Source organism: Diaporthe citri (assembly GCF_014595645.1).
Source record: "Diaporthe citri strain NFHF-8-4 chromosome Unknown scaffold_6, whole genome shotgun sequence".
In the NCBI taxonomy this organism is placed as follows: Eukaryota; Fungi; Ascomycota; class Sordariomycetes; order Diaporthales; family Diaporthaceae; genus Diaporthe; species Diaporthe citri.
The window spans coordinates 3,865,238-3,878,347 of record NW_025064851.1 but is presented as its reverse complement, the minus strand read 5'-3'; the positions used below and the strand labels follow the sequence as shown (position 1 = coordinate 3,878,347).

General features: G+C 52.1%; 3 protein-coding genes across 3 annotated transcripts; 2 read left to right on the top strand and 1 right to left on the bottom strand.

The window, feature by feature from the left end:
* Positions 1-3,561: 3,561 nt before the first annotated feature.
* Positions 3,562-3,996, top strand: INS49_013014 (uncharacterized protein; the record flags this gene model as incomplete). The annotated part of the gene is made up of 2 exons (XM_043173716.1): positions 3,562-3,669; positions 3,769-3,996. The coding sequence occupies 2 exons, from the start codon at positions 3,562-3,564 to the stop codon at positions 3,994-3,996; spliced, it is 336 nt and encodes a 111-aa protein (XP_043023013.1).
* A 3,202-nt stretch (positions 3,997-7,198) lies between these two features.
* Positions 7,199-10,434, top strand: INS49_013013 (uncharacterized protein; the record flags this gene model as incomplete). The annotated part of the gene is made up of 4 exons (XM_043173715.1): positions 7,199-7,639; positions 7,701-8,181; positions 8,240-9,052; positions 9,116-10,434. 4 exons carry the CDS (start codon positions 7,199-7,201, stop codon positions 10,432-10,434), a joined length of 3,054 nt encoding a protein of 1,017 aa, XP_043023012.1.
* Positions 10,435-10,686: 252 nt separating this feature from the next.
* INS49_013012 (uncharacterized protein) lies at positions 10,687-12,695 on the bottom strand (the record flags this gene model as incomplete). Its single annotated transcript, XM_043173714.1, has 5 exons — positions 10,687-11,044; positions 11,168-11,720; positions 11,791-12,133; positions 12,209-12,364; positions 12,465-12,695. The coding sequence occupies 5 exons, from the start codon at positions 12,693-12,695 to the stop codon at positions 10,687-10,689; spliced, it is 1,641 nt and encodes a 546-aa protein (XP_043023011.1).
* Between the last annotated feature and the right edge of the window lie 415 nt (positions 12,696-13,110).

The following is a 13,110-nucleotide window of genomic DNA, read 5'->3' as shown; positions in this document are numbered from 1 at the left end:
TGACGCATAGGCTCAAATTCAATTACACTCCAACCATTTGTAACTGGAAATCTAGTAAACAAACTGCATATAGAAGAAGGTGGTCAGTTACCACATGCTAGCAAAGCAAGTAGGACTGAAGTGAAAGAGATAAGCCCCCGGCCGCCGAGCTGCACAACGGGCTGGGGGGTCAAGGGACACGATATCTGCAAACGTAGCACAAAATGTCAGTACACCTTACTCTCTTAATTCATACGCTATAAATTTAACAGAGTAGTCGCTTTTGAATAGAGGCTTTGTATAATAGAGGAATCTTTTGAAACAGAAGGACACTTTCCGGATAGAGCGATAGTTCAAACAGAGGGAAGGAACGAATATTTCAAGGTTTTCCTTCACTTCTACTCTAACATAAGTTATGGCCAAAAAGGATTATCTCGCCCATTGCTTTTTGAACTCCATTTAAAATAGACCTCCTGGGTTGGCTGGCTGACTCATTTCTTTTGTTCTTCGGTGTTCAGGGGCTTCCGGGCGTCAAGCGGCTCATGAGAAGGCCACTCTGGATTTCATTAGACCCGAGTTTATTCAAGCATCCGCAGGTAATGCTTGGTTTCTTTCCAGATTACTGTCTCAAATACAAGACGCGCTTCGGAGTTGGATGACATCATGTTATAACACATCACACTGCCTTTTAGCGCACAGTAACAATTGGAGATGCATTCTCGCCGCCTTCTTGAAGGGTACTGAGAAACACAGGAGGCGATACAACGCGAATGGAGTCGGCCACCACGTACTAAAGTAGCACACCGGTGACTGCGAGAGACCGTCTCCCGTGCCCACTTTAGAGACCTCCCACCTAATCATCGAACATGCTCCGCACGCTCCTACGGCGGCCCTCGCCTCTTGTAGGCCTAACCTGCTCTCCGTTGCGAAAGTAAGAAAAGGAGTCATAAGAAAACCCGTCCCGGCCGTCCGTACTCACTATTCCATCCACCCTCACAGGAGCTGCCGCATGCGATTGCCAAAGGGTTTCGTCGAAGTAAATCGATATGATATCTGCAACCTGGACCACCCCCATCCCTGCCAGGCCGTCCTGTGCCGATCTTAGAGCGAGACTGATGTCCGAAGCAAGGTCTTGCAACTGCCGCATCTTTTCCTCCCTATCGTCATAGGACTTTTGAGTCGCGAAGCTGACATCGGCGTTTTCCCCGACTGTCGGAGACATGTAATCTTTTGCCGGTGGCACAGAGGCCAGCGTCAAGGAGAAGCAGTACGCATTCCAAAGATCCTTTTATGATAGCGCAAGGCAATGGGGTTCCAAATACATTGTTTGCAAGGTGGAGGTGAGGACCGAACTCAAGAATGGCTCTAGTCAACTCATGGTTGCCCAAGTAGCATGCTCTGTGCAGGCTTGTAATGCCTTGCATATCAGTATGGTTGACGTTGGCCCCGTTCTCCTTGAGGAGCAAGTCACAGCTTGATTTTGAGGTGCAGTAGTGTAAGGGCGTTCGTCCATGCTTGTCCTCAACCTCTAAGAGCCCGACTCTATTCTGCAGGATCCACCTGGCAGTGCGATCTGACTCTCCTGTCACGGCGAGATGCAACGGCGTTCTACCCAGGTGGTCACGAGAAGGCACCACTGAAGGATCTAGATCTTGACTGTGTGCATTGACCAGCTTCGGTACCTCAAGCGCCTCAGGCGTGTCGCGCCTGGCCGCGATTTGGACCGCAAAATGGATTGGGAAATTGAAGACTTTGTTGTCCAGGGGCGAACGAAAGGGCGATCTCGCAAGTCCAAGGTCTGCTTGTAGTAATTCGGATACAACCTCTTGATCCTCAAAATCAATGGCCTGCATCAGGGATGTCATCCCATCAGCCTGAACGGCATCGATCTTTTGCCATTGGATTATGAAGCCGATCGTAAGGGTTAAGCGCTCTCGAGCAGCAGGACCATGTATTGCGAGACGTTCCATTGTCGTGGAGTAGGTGAGAGCACTTCCCAATGGATAAGTCGTTCGCAGCAGAACCTCTTCGCGATGGTTGAGCCAATTTGACATGACTTTCAAGATTTCGATGCAATGGTATTTTACCGCCATGTGAAAGGCTGTCCAGGATGAGCGCGGGTCTGACTTGGGGAAGCATCCGGCTCCATGTGCCAAGGCCAAGGGATTTGCTCCAAGACGTAGAAGAGCTCGAGCGCTCGTTTCGCTGTTGACAGAGATTGCGATAGCGAGTGGACCGCCGAGTAATTGAAGCGGCCACTGGCTGTGGACACTCCGAGTCACCATGAACGCCTCATTCAAGAACAATCGGTTTGAATGCAACTCGAGTGCGTCGACCACCCGACTGAATAGATCGGTGCTTGAGATCATGAAAAGCCAGTGGAACAGTCCGCACCCGTCCATAGTACAGGTATTCGGGTTCGCCCCTGTTTCCAGAAGACTCACTGCAGCACCGCAGAGCTGTCTCCGGCAAAACACGCTCTAACCAAAGGCGGCCAAGCACTGCAGATCATTGTTGGGCGGAGCAGTCGTGCTATACAGTCCGCGTACTTACTTTAGAGGGTCGGAGTGTGGGCGAAGAGGTCAGAGAAGATAAGTGCAACGGGATGGTTGTCTGCTTGTGCCAACTTGGCAAAGTGATGCGCGGTTGTGGTGTTCCTGGAAACTCCGAAGCCCAGGTAATATGCCATGGAGAGCTGCCATGTGAAAGTATTGTGCTCTTTGGCCAACCTGCCAGCGTGAGTGCTTTGCAAACCTTGAAAGATTTGCTGCTGGTGTGCCCAGGAGATCTCCTTCCCATTGTCGAGACGAAACATCTAGTTTGAATCAACATTGGCTACCATGGCGATCGCAAAGAGATATTGAGTTGGACGCAACGCACCTCATAAGTGGGCACGGGTGTCTCAAGATGTAGCGCAAGATTGGCCGCGAGGCCTTTCAGGCCGCCCGTACTGATGGCAAAAAAAAAAGTCAACAAAACACCAAGAAACACTGACTTGTTGCTGGTCAAATACTGACTTCCAACTCGTATATATGGGCAGGTCTCGGGCAGAAGAGGCCCTTCTAGAAGGATCTTCCTGGAGTGTCTTGTTCAGGGTTATCCTGAGGAACATAGCAGCACCAAGTGTGTTGCATGAGCCTGGCAATGACTGTTTCGCGAGTGCGCAAAGCTCTTTATAAGAAACACAGTCTTCGTCTTCTGAAACCGCCGTGGGCCCGCTTTTCTTAATGTACTGTGAGTACTCTTCGCCTTCAATGCATGCCTCCCAGATCAGGAGTCCGAACGCCCAAATGTCACACTTGAACAAGTCAGAGCGTTCTATGGGGCATTGATCCTGGATTTGCACTTCAGGTGCGTTGTAGCTAAGTGCCAATTAGTACACGTTCCATGTGAAAAGACCAATCAGTTGGTCAGATTTTCCACTCACATCGTAGTCCCGTAGTATCGCAGTTGCCCAGTGCTATCCGTACTAGGGACGTCGTTTAATACGACTGCATGGCCAAAATCAGCGATTTTAGCAAGTGCCATTGCTGGGTTATCTCTAGATGGAAGGACCAAGACATTGTCCAGCTTGACGTCGCCATGCACTATACCACAACTGTGGAGAGCAGAGAGTCCCGATACGACGTCACCAAGCAAGACTTCGATATCTCTGAGATGGCTTTCCGGTCGAAGTCTGAAATTCTTGATGTATTCCCTGAATGTTCCCAGACCAGCATACTCAACCACAATGAATGGCAATATGCTGTTATCGAGTGTCTTCCAACCATATCCGAAAACTGAAGGAAGGTTTGGATGGGCTTCGAGAGGTGGATGTCTCATGACTTGGATCTCCAAAACGACCGCTCGCAGCCTGCTGCCGAATTTGGCCTGCTCGGAGCTGTCGCTGTTTACCTTCAGGTGCTTTATCGCAACGACGTTGTCTCGGGACCTACATTCTTCTACGCGATATGTTTCACCCTCGCCCAAGTCGCGCTGCCTAACGAGGTCTTCATAACGAAAATGAGGAAGGTTTAGGGATCTCACTGCTCGAATAACATCCTCGAGGCCGTTGACCAGGCGGCTTTGCTGATCAGAGAATGCTGCACAGCTCAAGCTGCCCACGGAAGTTCGGGAAATGTGTGTTTGCCAGCCCAGACTTGTTGCTACAGAAGTCACCGGAGTGTCCATTGGGCTGATGCAAGATTCGAAGGAAGAGCGAGATTGTTTGGTTCCCAGCGAAACAATCCAGGTTCACCAGGTTCACATGACCCAAAGCAAAATCAGAGACAGGTGTCGTGCTGGTTCACTGAGCAAAAGTAAATAACGTGCAGTAACCCCCTATATCTGGTGGTAACGCAAAGGATCGGGTAACCAAACCATTTGTTCTCCCCGCTCTCACAGCAGTTCCCAGATAACCAATAACCTCCCAGCCACCTGAGCACCGAGCACTGAGGTTGTGATACAGATTGTAGTAATGGGGAAACAACAAGCATATTTCATGAAGGAATCTCGAAAAGTTCGTCGTCGTTGGATTCGGGGTTATCATGGGAGAAAAATATGACATCTTTCTTCTCGGCTTTAGATCCAGATCGTCCAACTTTATCTCGTCAAATTCACATAGAAGCCAAAGCAAAGCCTGGAAATACCAGAATACCGACGCGCTTGGGTGGTTGTGGTATCACTGCATTAAAACGCCCCCGAGTCCTGATTCTGGAAGGAGCTGCAGACCCGCGCCACGCAGACATGCAGGTCGCCCAACTTCCATGCACCCATGACCTGCATCTCACCATGAGCAAAGAATGCCCCGAATGCCGCACCCTTCGCACCCCCTCACACAGCTAGTGTCCTTGAAAGTTTGAGCCCGAATTTCTCATGGTACTTCGGTTTTCATATCTTCCATGTCCTAGTCCCCTCCAATCTCATCTGTTATACTTATCAATCTCTTAGTACTGAGGAATCCGCCTACATCATTCACTTGCGATACCTCGGCATGGATCCTCTGAGTATTGAGAAACACAGTGGTCTCTGACGGGTCTTCACAACGGAAACTGACCATGACGCTCAGGACTCCTCGATATTAGTTTACAAAATCCAGGATGAGAACAATAGGACCAGAGCTCTTCACATGCTATTGTTTGAGGCTTCTTCGGTGAGTCATCATTGATCTACTTACGAGAAAAAGCATCACGGAACAGAATCATCTCCTGGAATGTCTGAGCTAGCTAATCATGTTTCCCAGATATATAGAGGCGCACATTGTTTGAACAATTCGATGCGGATGTGCGTGATGAGATCCACCAGTTTCTTGAACAAGCCAGGGACGTCTTGAATCAAGCCTACCGACTTCTACAACGCCGTCAAGAAGGTTCATATAAAGCCATGGACACGCGATCAGGCCTTAATTCCAGAATTTCGAACCTGACGACAAGATCTGGCGAGTCCACCTTGTCACCTACGTCCTCAGAGGTCTCGTTGCGTCGGCCGAGCTCCTTCCACAAGCTCTGGTGGTCACTTCGGGACAAGAAGCGGGTTGAGCAGATATTACACGATTTCACGGACCTGAATGGCAGAATCCATGAGAGCATCAAACTGTGGTGTTTGGGAACTTCCATCGGTGTCAACATGCAGCACTTGAATAGACTGCAGGATGACGCCAATTCTCGAACATTAGGCTTCGATGTAGACGCAGGACTACAAATTGCGGTCAGCCAGTCTCAAGCACCGCCTCATAGTCTCGAAATCGACGATCCAGAACTACATGGCTTAATATCCATGACTGAACCCATTAGAGACGGAAGTTTCAGCATTCTTCCCCACCGCAAACCCGCCATTCTCATAGAACGTCGTTCCTATGCACCTCAATCATCTATACCGGTTGAGATGGACAACAGGACCAATGACCTCGTCGATCAATTGGCCAGGCTGCTTCATCAGCGTAAGGGAGCTGTGTTCAGAACTCCTCCCTGTCAGGGATGGATCAAGTCAACACACGAGAACCCAGTTGCCTTTGTCTTCAGTGTTCCCGAGTCCCTGGAGCCCTCGCCAACAAGCATGCTGGATATCCTTCGATCGAGCGACCTGGCCCCACCCTCCTTGGGTTCAAGATTTTGGTTGGCGCTAAAGCTGGCAAAGTTTGTATCTCAACTTCAGCTGGTCAAATGGGTAAGGCCCTGTCAATCCGTCCAGCTAACCGACCCCGACGACATCAAGAAACATCTGGTAAAACACGCAGAGAAGCGGCTTGGGAACAAAATGGGGGAGAGATACAAGAATGTGGTCTTGACATGCCTTAACGACAATTTTAATATCGAGGTCGACACTAAGGAGGATTTAAAGCTGCAACAGGCTTTCAGATCACAAGTGGTTGAGATTTTGCAACGAGCCGCGGAAACATTGTAGGCAACATTATTGTTCGTGAATGGCATGGAACCGCTTAGGGCGGTCCACGGAGGCCTCGATATTGGATTGTCACACAAGCTCCTTCGCATGTCAAATTGCTTGACCCGACGGCAAGCCCCTGGATGCATACTTCTGGTGAAATTGGTCTGACACCGATTGTCCAGTACGCTAACGTCCGATTATGTCAAATTAACATTCACTTCCCTTTGAAATTATGGTGTTTAGAACAACGCATTGTACTTCTCTGCAAGATCTTCGCACATGCTTCATCCAATTCCAGTCATCATCTACTTTTCGGTGATATTTTACAATATTTTTTTTGAGACGTCCGTTATGGAAGCGATGGAATTGAGCAGCATCAGTCGCTGAGAGACCTGAATAGCCACTTCAACGAGACCTGAAGACATATTCGTGAAAGCCTCCCGAACCCCTCAATCAATGGTAGTGCGATACCTGCTCTAATGCATCAGCAACCGGGCCGACTTGAGGGGTTCGTTCCGCATTATACCGAGTTGACAATACGAAATACGTCGTACTCGTACTGGGCTCCAATACGCAGACACCGAGTACAGCAGATATTGGTCATTTAGCTGGATGAGACTGTGTGACTGAAGCCTGTTGATCGCAACTCCCAGGGAAACGAGGCGGGTATGCGAGCCCGCACACAAATAGGTATATGTCAACACATGTGTCCATGTCCCTAGTTCCAACTTCGAACTTATCAAGCGATGACAGGCCTTATCACCACATGTGTCATAAACATCGACGTATTTCTTTGGAAAAAGGCGACACAGGTGACTAGTACCTTTCGCGAGCCTGCATCGGCTGAACCTTGAACATGCCTTCGCTTTTCCCGATCGCCAGCATCTTTGCCCTGATTACTTTTGTTTGCCAAGCAAGTCCGCGGTCAAGTTATACCAACATCGTGGATGACTTCCTCAGCACACCTTCTCAACAGCGCCCGAGGTTTAGATACTGGCTTCCAGATGCCAGTGTCGATGCCGAAACAGTGAGCGCGGACATCAAATCTGCTGGGGCCATTGGTGCTGGTGGTATAGAGTTCTTGCCATTCTACAACTATGGAGGCGAGCTTGGGGGGCCCCCAGAAGGAGTCAACTGGTCTACTTACGGTTTTGGTACTCCGGCTCATCTTGGATTATTCCCGTCAGCCTTGGAGGGCCACAAAGAGGCCGGCCTGGTAATGGACTTTTCACTGGGTCCAAATCAGGGACAAGGCATACCGGCTCACCCTGATGACGAGGGTCTGCAATGGGACTTGGTAATTGCTCAAGTCCAGAAGGTTGGGCCAGACTGGCTAATCATTTGTGCTTTTCATGCAGATTTCGACCAGACAAACGATTGCTGAAGGAGACATTTTCAATGAAATTATTCCAGGCTGGTTGAATGGAGAACTCGTGGCCCTGGCCGCTGTCTCCGCAATCGTTACATCCCGAACGAACGTCTCGTTCAACGTGACTGGGGCACTGGGTGCAACGATTGTGACGTACGAGGACATCGTCTTACAGAATGGATCCTTAACAGACATCACTTCAAAGATCTCCGACGACGGCAGGGTATCTTCGGATGCCCCTAAAGCCTTGCCCGATGGGCATGAGCAAGAGCTGTTCTTCTTTTACCAGAAACTCTCCCACAATCAGAACGTTCATTTTGCGTCCAATACGACTGCCACCATCTGGGATAATGGGTCATATGTTGTTGACCACTTCAGCGCCCAGGGTGCCAAGGCAGTGCAAGCATTCCGGGAAGATCACCTACTGACGGACAATGTCAAGGATCTCTTGCGGGAAGTTGGAAACTATGGTATGTTGAATCTCAAGTCTGGCGCGAAAAGACTTGGCTGACACAAGTGTTCTCCGAGGCTGGGAAGACAGCATGGAAATACGCTCCAACGTTTCTTGGACTCGCTCGTTGCCCACAAGGTTCAAAAAAATGTTTGGCTACGACCTCAGAACATATCTCCCTCTCACCATGTTCGGGAACAACAACATAAACATTCAAAACGACTCTCGTGGTAGCACCCGGTGTACCTTGGACACGCCAGGTCACGGGCAGGCTTATGTCAATGACTATCGCGCAGCTCTGGCAGCAGGGCATCAGGAGTACCTGACCACTTTGTCAGAATGGCTTCAGAGTCTAGGCGTGAGACTATCTTCCCAACCTTCTTACAACTTGCCAATGGACATGGAAGCATCAATGCCCTACGTTGACGCACCTGAAAGCGAGAGCCTCCAATGGCACGACAATGTAGGTGGGTATCGTCAATTTTCGGGAGCAGCAAACTTGGCTAGGAAGGATGTCCTCTCAAATGAGCTCGGTGCCGTCTTCGGCCGTGCTTACAGCTTCACTATCCCGGAATTACTCTTCGCTATGAACCGTGCCGTCTCGGGGGGCATGAACCAGTTTGTCATCCACGGACAATCATACACTGGCAATTACCCACAGACGACCTGGCCGGGATACACTGCATTCATCTACTATGTGTCCGATCTATACTCTCCGAAGCGGCCCGGCTGGGACAATGGCCTCCAAGCAGCGTTAGACTACATAGCAAGGATCCAACACATTCAGCAGAAAGGAATCCCGCGAACTGACATCGCATTCTACAACAAACAACCTGCCACTGATCCGAATATGGGGACAATGTATAAACCCAATGATCTAATTTCTGGAGGTCTGTACTATCCCAATCCATCAGTGGTGCTTGAGGAAAACGAAACCAGTTGACACGGCGCAGGATGGTCGTATGCGTGTCTATCACCCGACAACTTCAACTTGCCACAGGCATATGTCGACAATGGCGTGCTCGCACCTGAAGATGCAATGTTCCAAGCTTTAGTCATGCTTGGTTCTCAGAACCTCACACAGGCCTCTCTGGTCCAGCTGAGGAATTTCGCAAACGACGGACTACCGATCATTGTGGTGGGCTCCGCTCCGGGACACCATCCTACTCAGAACATAACAGATCCTGGTGACCAGGCTTTCAATGATTTACTGGCTGAGTTTCTGAGCCACGTGAATGTACATCATGCTGCCGAGGGTGAGCCGTCCCAGAAACTTGACTCACTGGACCTCAAGCCACGAGTCGGAGTACAGACTAACGGCACGTGGTATACGACATGTCGGGAGGACACATCGAATGGCTTGAGCTACGCCTATATATTCGGCGACACTGTTCAGGCATCTGGACTTCTTGTGGCCCAGTCCACCGGCACACCTTACTTCCTTGATGCGTGGACGGGAGCTCGTGAACCCGTTTTGAACTACCAAACCAACGGCTCTGTGACCATGATTCCACTCGATCTCTTTGGAAACCAGACGAAGATCATTGTATTTGCCCAACACCCCATCGAGGGAATACCAGTCCCAGAATTCCATGTTACAGAACTTTCCTCAAATGTCATTGGGCTCTCCGCAGAAGACAAAGGCGTTGCGCTTCACATCGCCGCGTCCTCAGATCCAACATACATCATCACCTTGTCAACTGGTGAGGAAGTTCAGCACACCAGCCAGGCGCCGGCCTCATTCGACCTGAAGCCATGGACCCTGGAGCTGGAGCACTGGGAGGCCCCCGCCAACTTCAGCGGCGCGTCCATCACCGCCGTCAAGACTAACACGACGCATGAGCTCACCGACCTGGTCTCGTGGAACGACATCCCTGAGGCAACAAACGCTTCCGGAGTGGGGTACTATAACACAAACTTCACATGGCCACCGGACTCAGCCACCGGCTTTACAAACGATACGTCCCTGGGGGCGTACATCGGATTCCCGTCCGTCTTGGATGCCATCACCGTCTACATCAACGGCGCTCGACTTCCTCCCCTGGACTATGCCAGCCCCGTCCCCGATGTCACGCCGTATCTGTTCAGTGGAAGCAATGAGATTGTCGCGGTAGTGCCAAGCACCATGTGGAACTATCTCCGCTCGATTTTGCCAGACATCCGGAGCGCAGGCCGTGAATTCTCGAGCTTGGCTGCCCTTCCGAAGACAGACAATGGGTTGGCCGGCGTGGTTACTGTGGTGCCTTTCGAGCTTTTACGTCTCGATCCCTAGCCGCAATCTGCTTTTCACCTCAATGGACAGGAGGTAGTATTACATGCGGGTAACGAGGTTGAGTAGCCGGTCTTTGAGATGGCAACACTTCAACCTTTCTCTCAATTGCATTGTTGCTACCCGACCTACAAGGAAATGGATCGTAATGGCATGTCACAAAAAGATCGCAGTTACTTCAAAACAAGATTGCCATTTCGCCCCACCAACAAGCACATCTGGTATATACAACAAAGCCCGGATCACAAAAGTCCTTCAGTGGAACTGGTCCTCAGTCACGCCCTTGCCCATGGCGGCGGTGCTGCTGACGCCGCCCGTGACCATCTTCTGCAGCTCGTCGACGTAGGTGGCGCCGCTCCACTTCTGGTGCTTGACGACGTCGACGCCCTGCTCCATCTCCGGCTCCTGCACCAGCTCGCCGTACGCGCGCATCCCGACCTGGCTGTACGCCCGCGCGAACCGGTCGCTGATGAGCGCCGTCGTGTGCAGGCCCGCCAGCGTGATGAACTGCCAGCAGTAGCCCAGGGTCGCCAGCCGCCGGATGTACGTCTCCTGCTCCGCGCGCGGCATCGCCGTCTTCCAGTTGAAGGAGGGGGAGAGGTTGTATGCGAGCCTGTGTTGGTGGGTTGTCAGCGGTGGTCCAACGAGAGGTACGCAGTGGGTACATATAAGAAGGTACACAAAGACTGAAGGAATTGGAGAGGCGATTGTGACTCGAGGGATGATGATGACTCACTTCTGATCAGGCCAGACAGCATGCACGCCCTTGGCAAACTCCTCGGCCTGCTTGTAGTCAGGCAGCTTGCTCTCCATCCAGATGGCGTCGCAGTAGGGGGCGTAGGCGATGGCCCTGTTGATGGCGCAGTCGCAGCCGCCCTTGAGGCGGTAGTAGCCCTCGCGCGTGCGCGGCGCGTCCCAGTCGAAGAAGACCTCGACGCCCGTGATGCCGCGGGCGAGCGCCCGCGCCTCGGCCAGCGACTTGCCCTTGGACTCCTTGAGGTACTTGGCCGCGGCGCCCTGCTTGTCGACGTGCGTGCCCTTGTTGATGGCCTCGACGACGGCCTCGTCGAACCGCTTCAGCCCGGCCTGCGCGAGCCACTGGTCCTCGATCGCCTGCAGCTGGTCGCCAATTTTGCCCGCCTGCTCGGCCGCCAGCATCAGGTCGTTGAGAGGCTGCAGGTTCGGGTTGGTCGTGCCGAGGATGAAGGCGTGGTCGCGGGGGTCGATGGTCGTCGAGATGAGCGTCGCCGCCTCGGCGTCGGTTCGCGCGATGGCGAGGAGGTTGGAGCCTGTGGTGAGGCCAGCCGGGTCAGTCTCTCCGCTCCGATCCTGTATTACCCTTGGTGTTCGTAGACTCACCCATAATGTCCGCCTGCGCCCGGATGGCAACCAGGCGGTTGATGTGCTCGCTGATGGGCACCAGCACCTTGCCGGCCATGTGACCACACTTCTTGGTGCCGGGTGCCTGGTCCTCGATGTGGATGCCCGCGGCGCCCTTCTCAATGAACAGCTTCGTCAGCTTCATCACCGCCGTCAAGCCGCCGTGGCCTGTGTCCGCGTCCGCGATGATGGGGCGCAGGTAGTCGATGTTTGCGACGTTGGCGCGCTGCTCTTTGGGTGTCGTCAGGCGCTCCTGTCGCTGCTTTCGGTCGTGGAAGAGCTGTGCCATGAACAGGTGCGAGACCTTGTTCGGGACGGTGGTCTGTCCAACACTGGTAAGCACGGAGTTGCCATTGCTGGGCCATTCAAGGTAAACCAGAGGGGGCCAAGGACTCACGTAGGGGTAATCAGCCAGATCTGGACCGGGCTCATCCGAGGCGGACGCTGTTGAGGACGACTGCCACCCAGAGACATAGACGGTGTCGAGGTATTTGGCCATCTGTGTGACCATTGTGGGTTCCAAGCAGCCGTAGGTGTAGCTCGCATCTCGGTTCTGCACAGTGTTGTGAGCCTCTCTTTTCTCAATCCACGGCCTCTTCTAGCACAAATGTCTGAAGAAGGCCCACGATGGAGGAGGGAAGCCAATGACTTACCTTGAACCTCCCCTCGAGGATATCCCACAGCTTCTTTGATTGTGCGTTGCTCGGGTAGTCGATCTTGAGGTTGCCCCTCTTGGAGACGATCTGCTCGGCCGTGAAGGGCCGCTTGGTGTTCCTCCACCTCGACTCACTCCACCATCTCTTCACCTCCTCGACCTCCTTCGCGAAGATCTCGTCCTCGGTCTTGAGGTCCACCGGAGGGTTTACCATGTTGTTGGCCGCCATGATGTGTGTATTTCTGTTTATGTGCCGTGGTCTATTGCAGCAGAAAGACAATACTACAGCTCAGTATAGTTGTTTATAGAGAGTTGGCGAAGACAGAGGGAGGAGATATACTAGTAAAGGTATATGTCTCTTGGTATCGTCACGAGAGTCGTGCAAAGGGGGGGGAGAAGGAAGCGAGGAGAGGCACAAAGCTAAGGATGAACAGACAAGGTCCTACCGCCGTCATATGATATGAAACTACAGTCGATCAAGCAAGCCATGCCACGGCTGAGAGGCGGGCGTTTTATTTATTAGTACATCGGTTCATCGGGAGGGTTCGGCCAAGCGGCTATGGCGAAGAGGAATCCCATCCCGTTGATCACCTCCCACCCCCCCCCCCGGACACCCTGGGTGCCGCCAGTGCTCGGTCAACTCC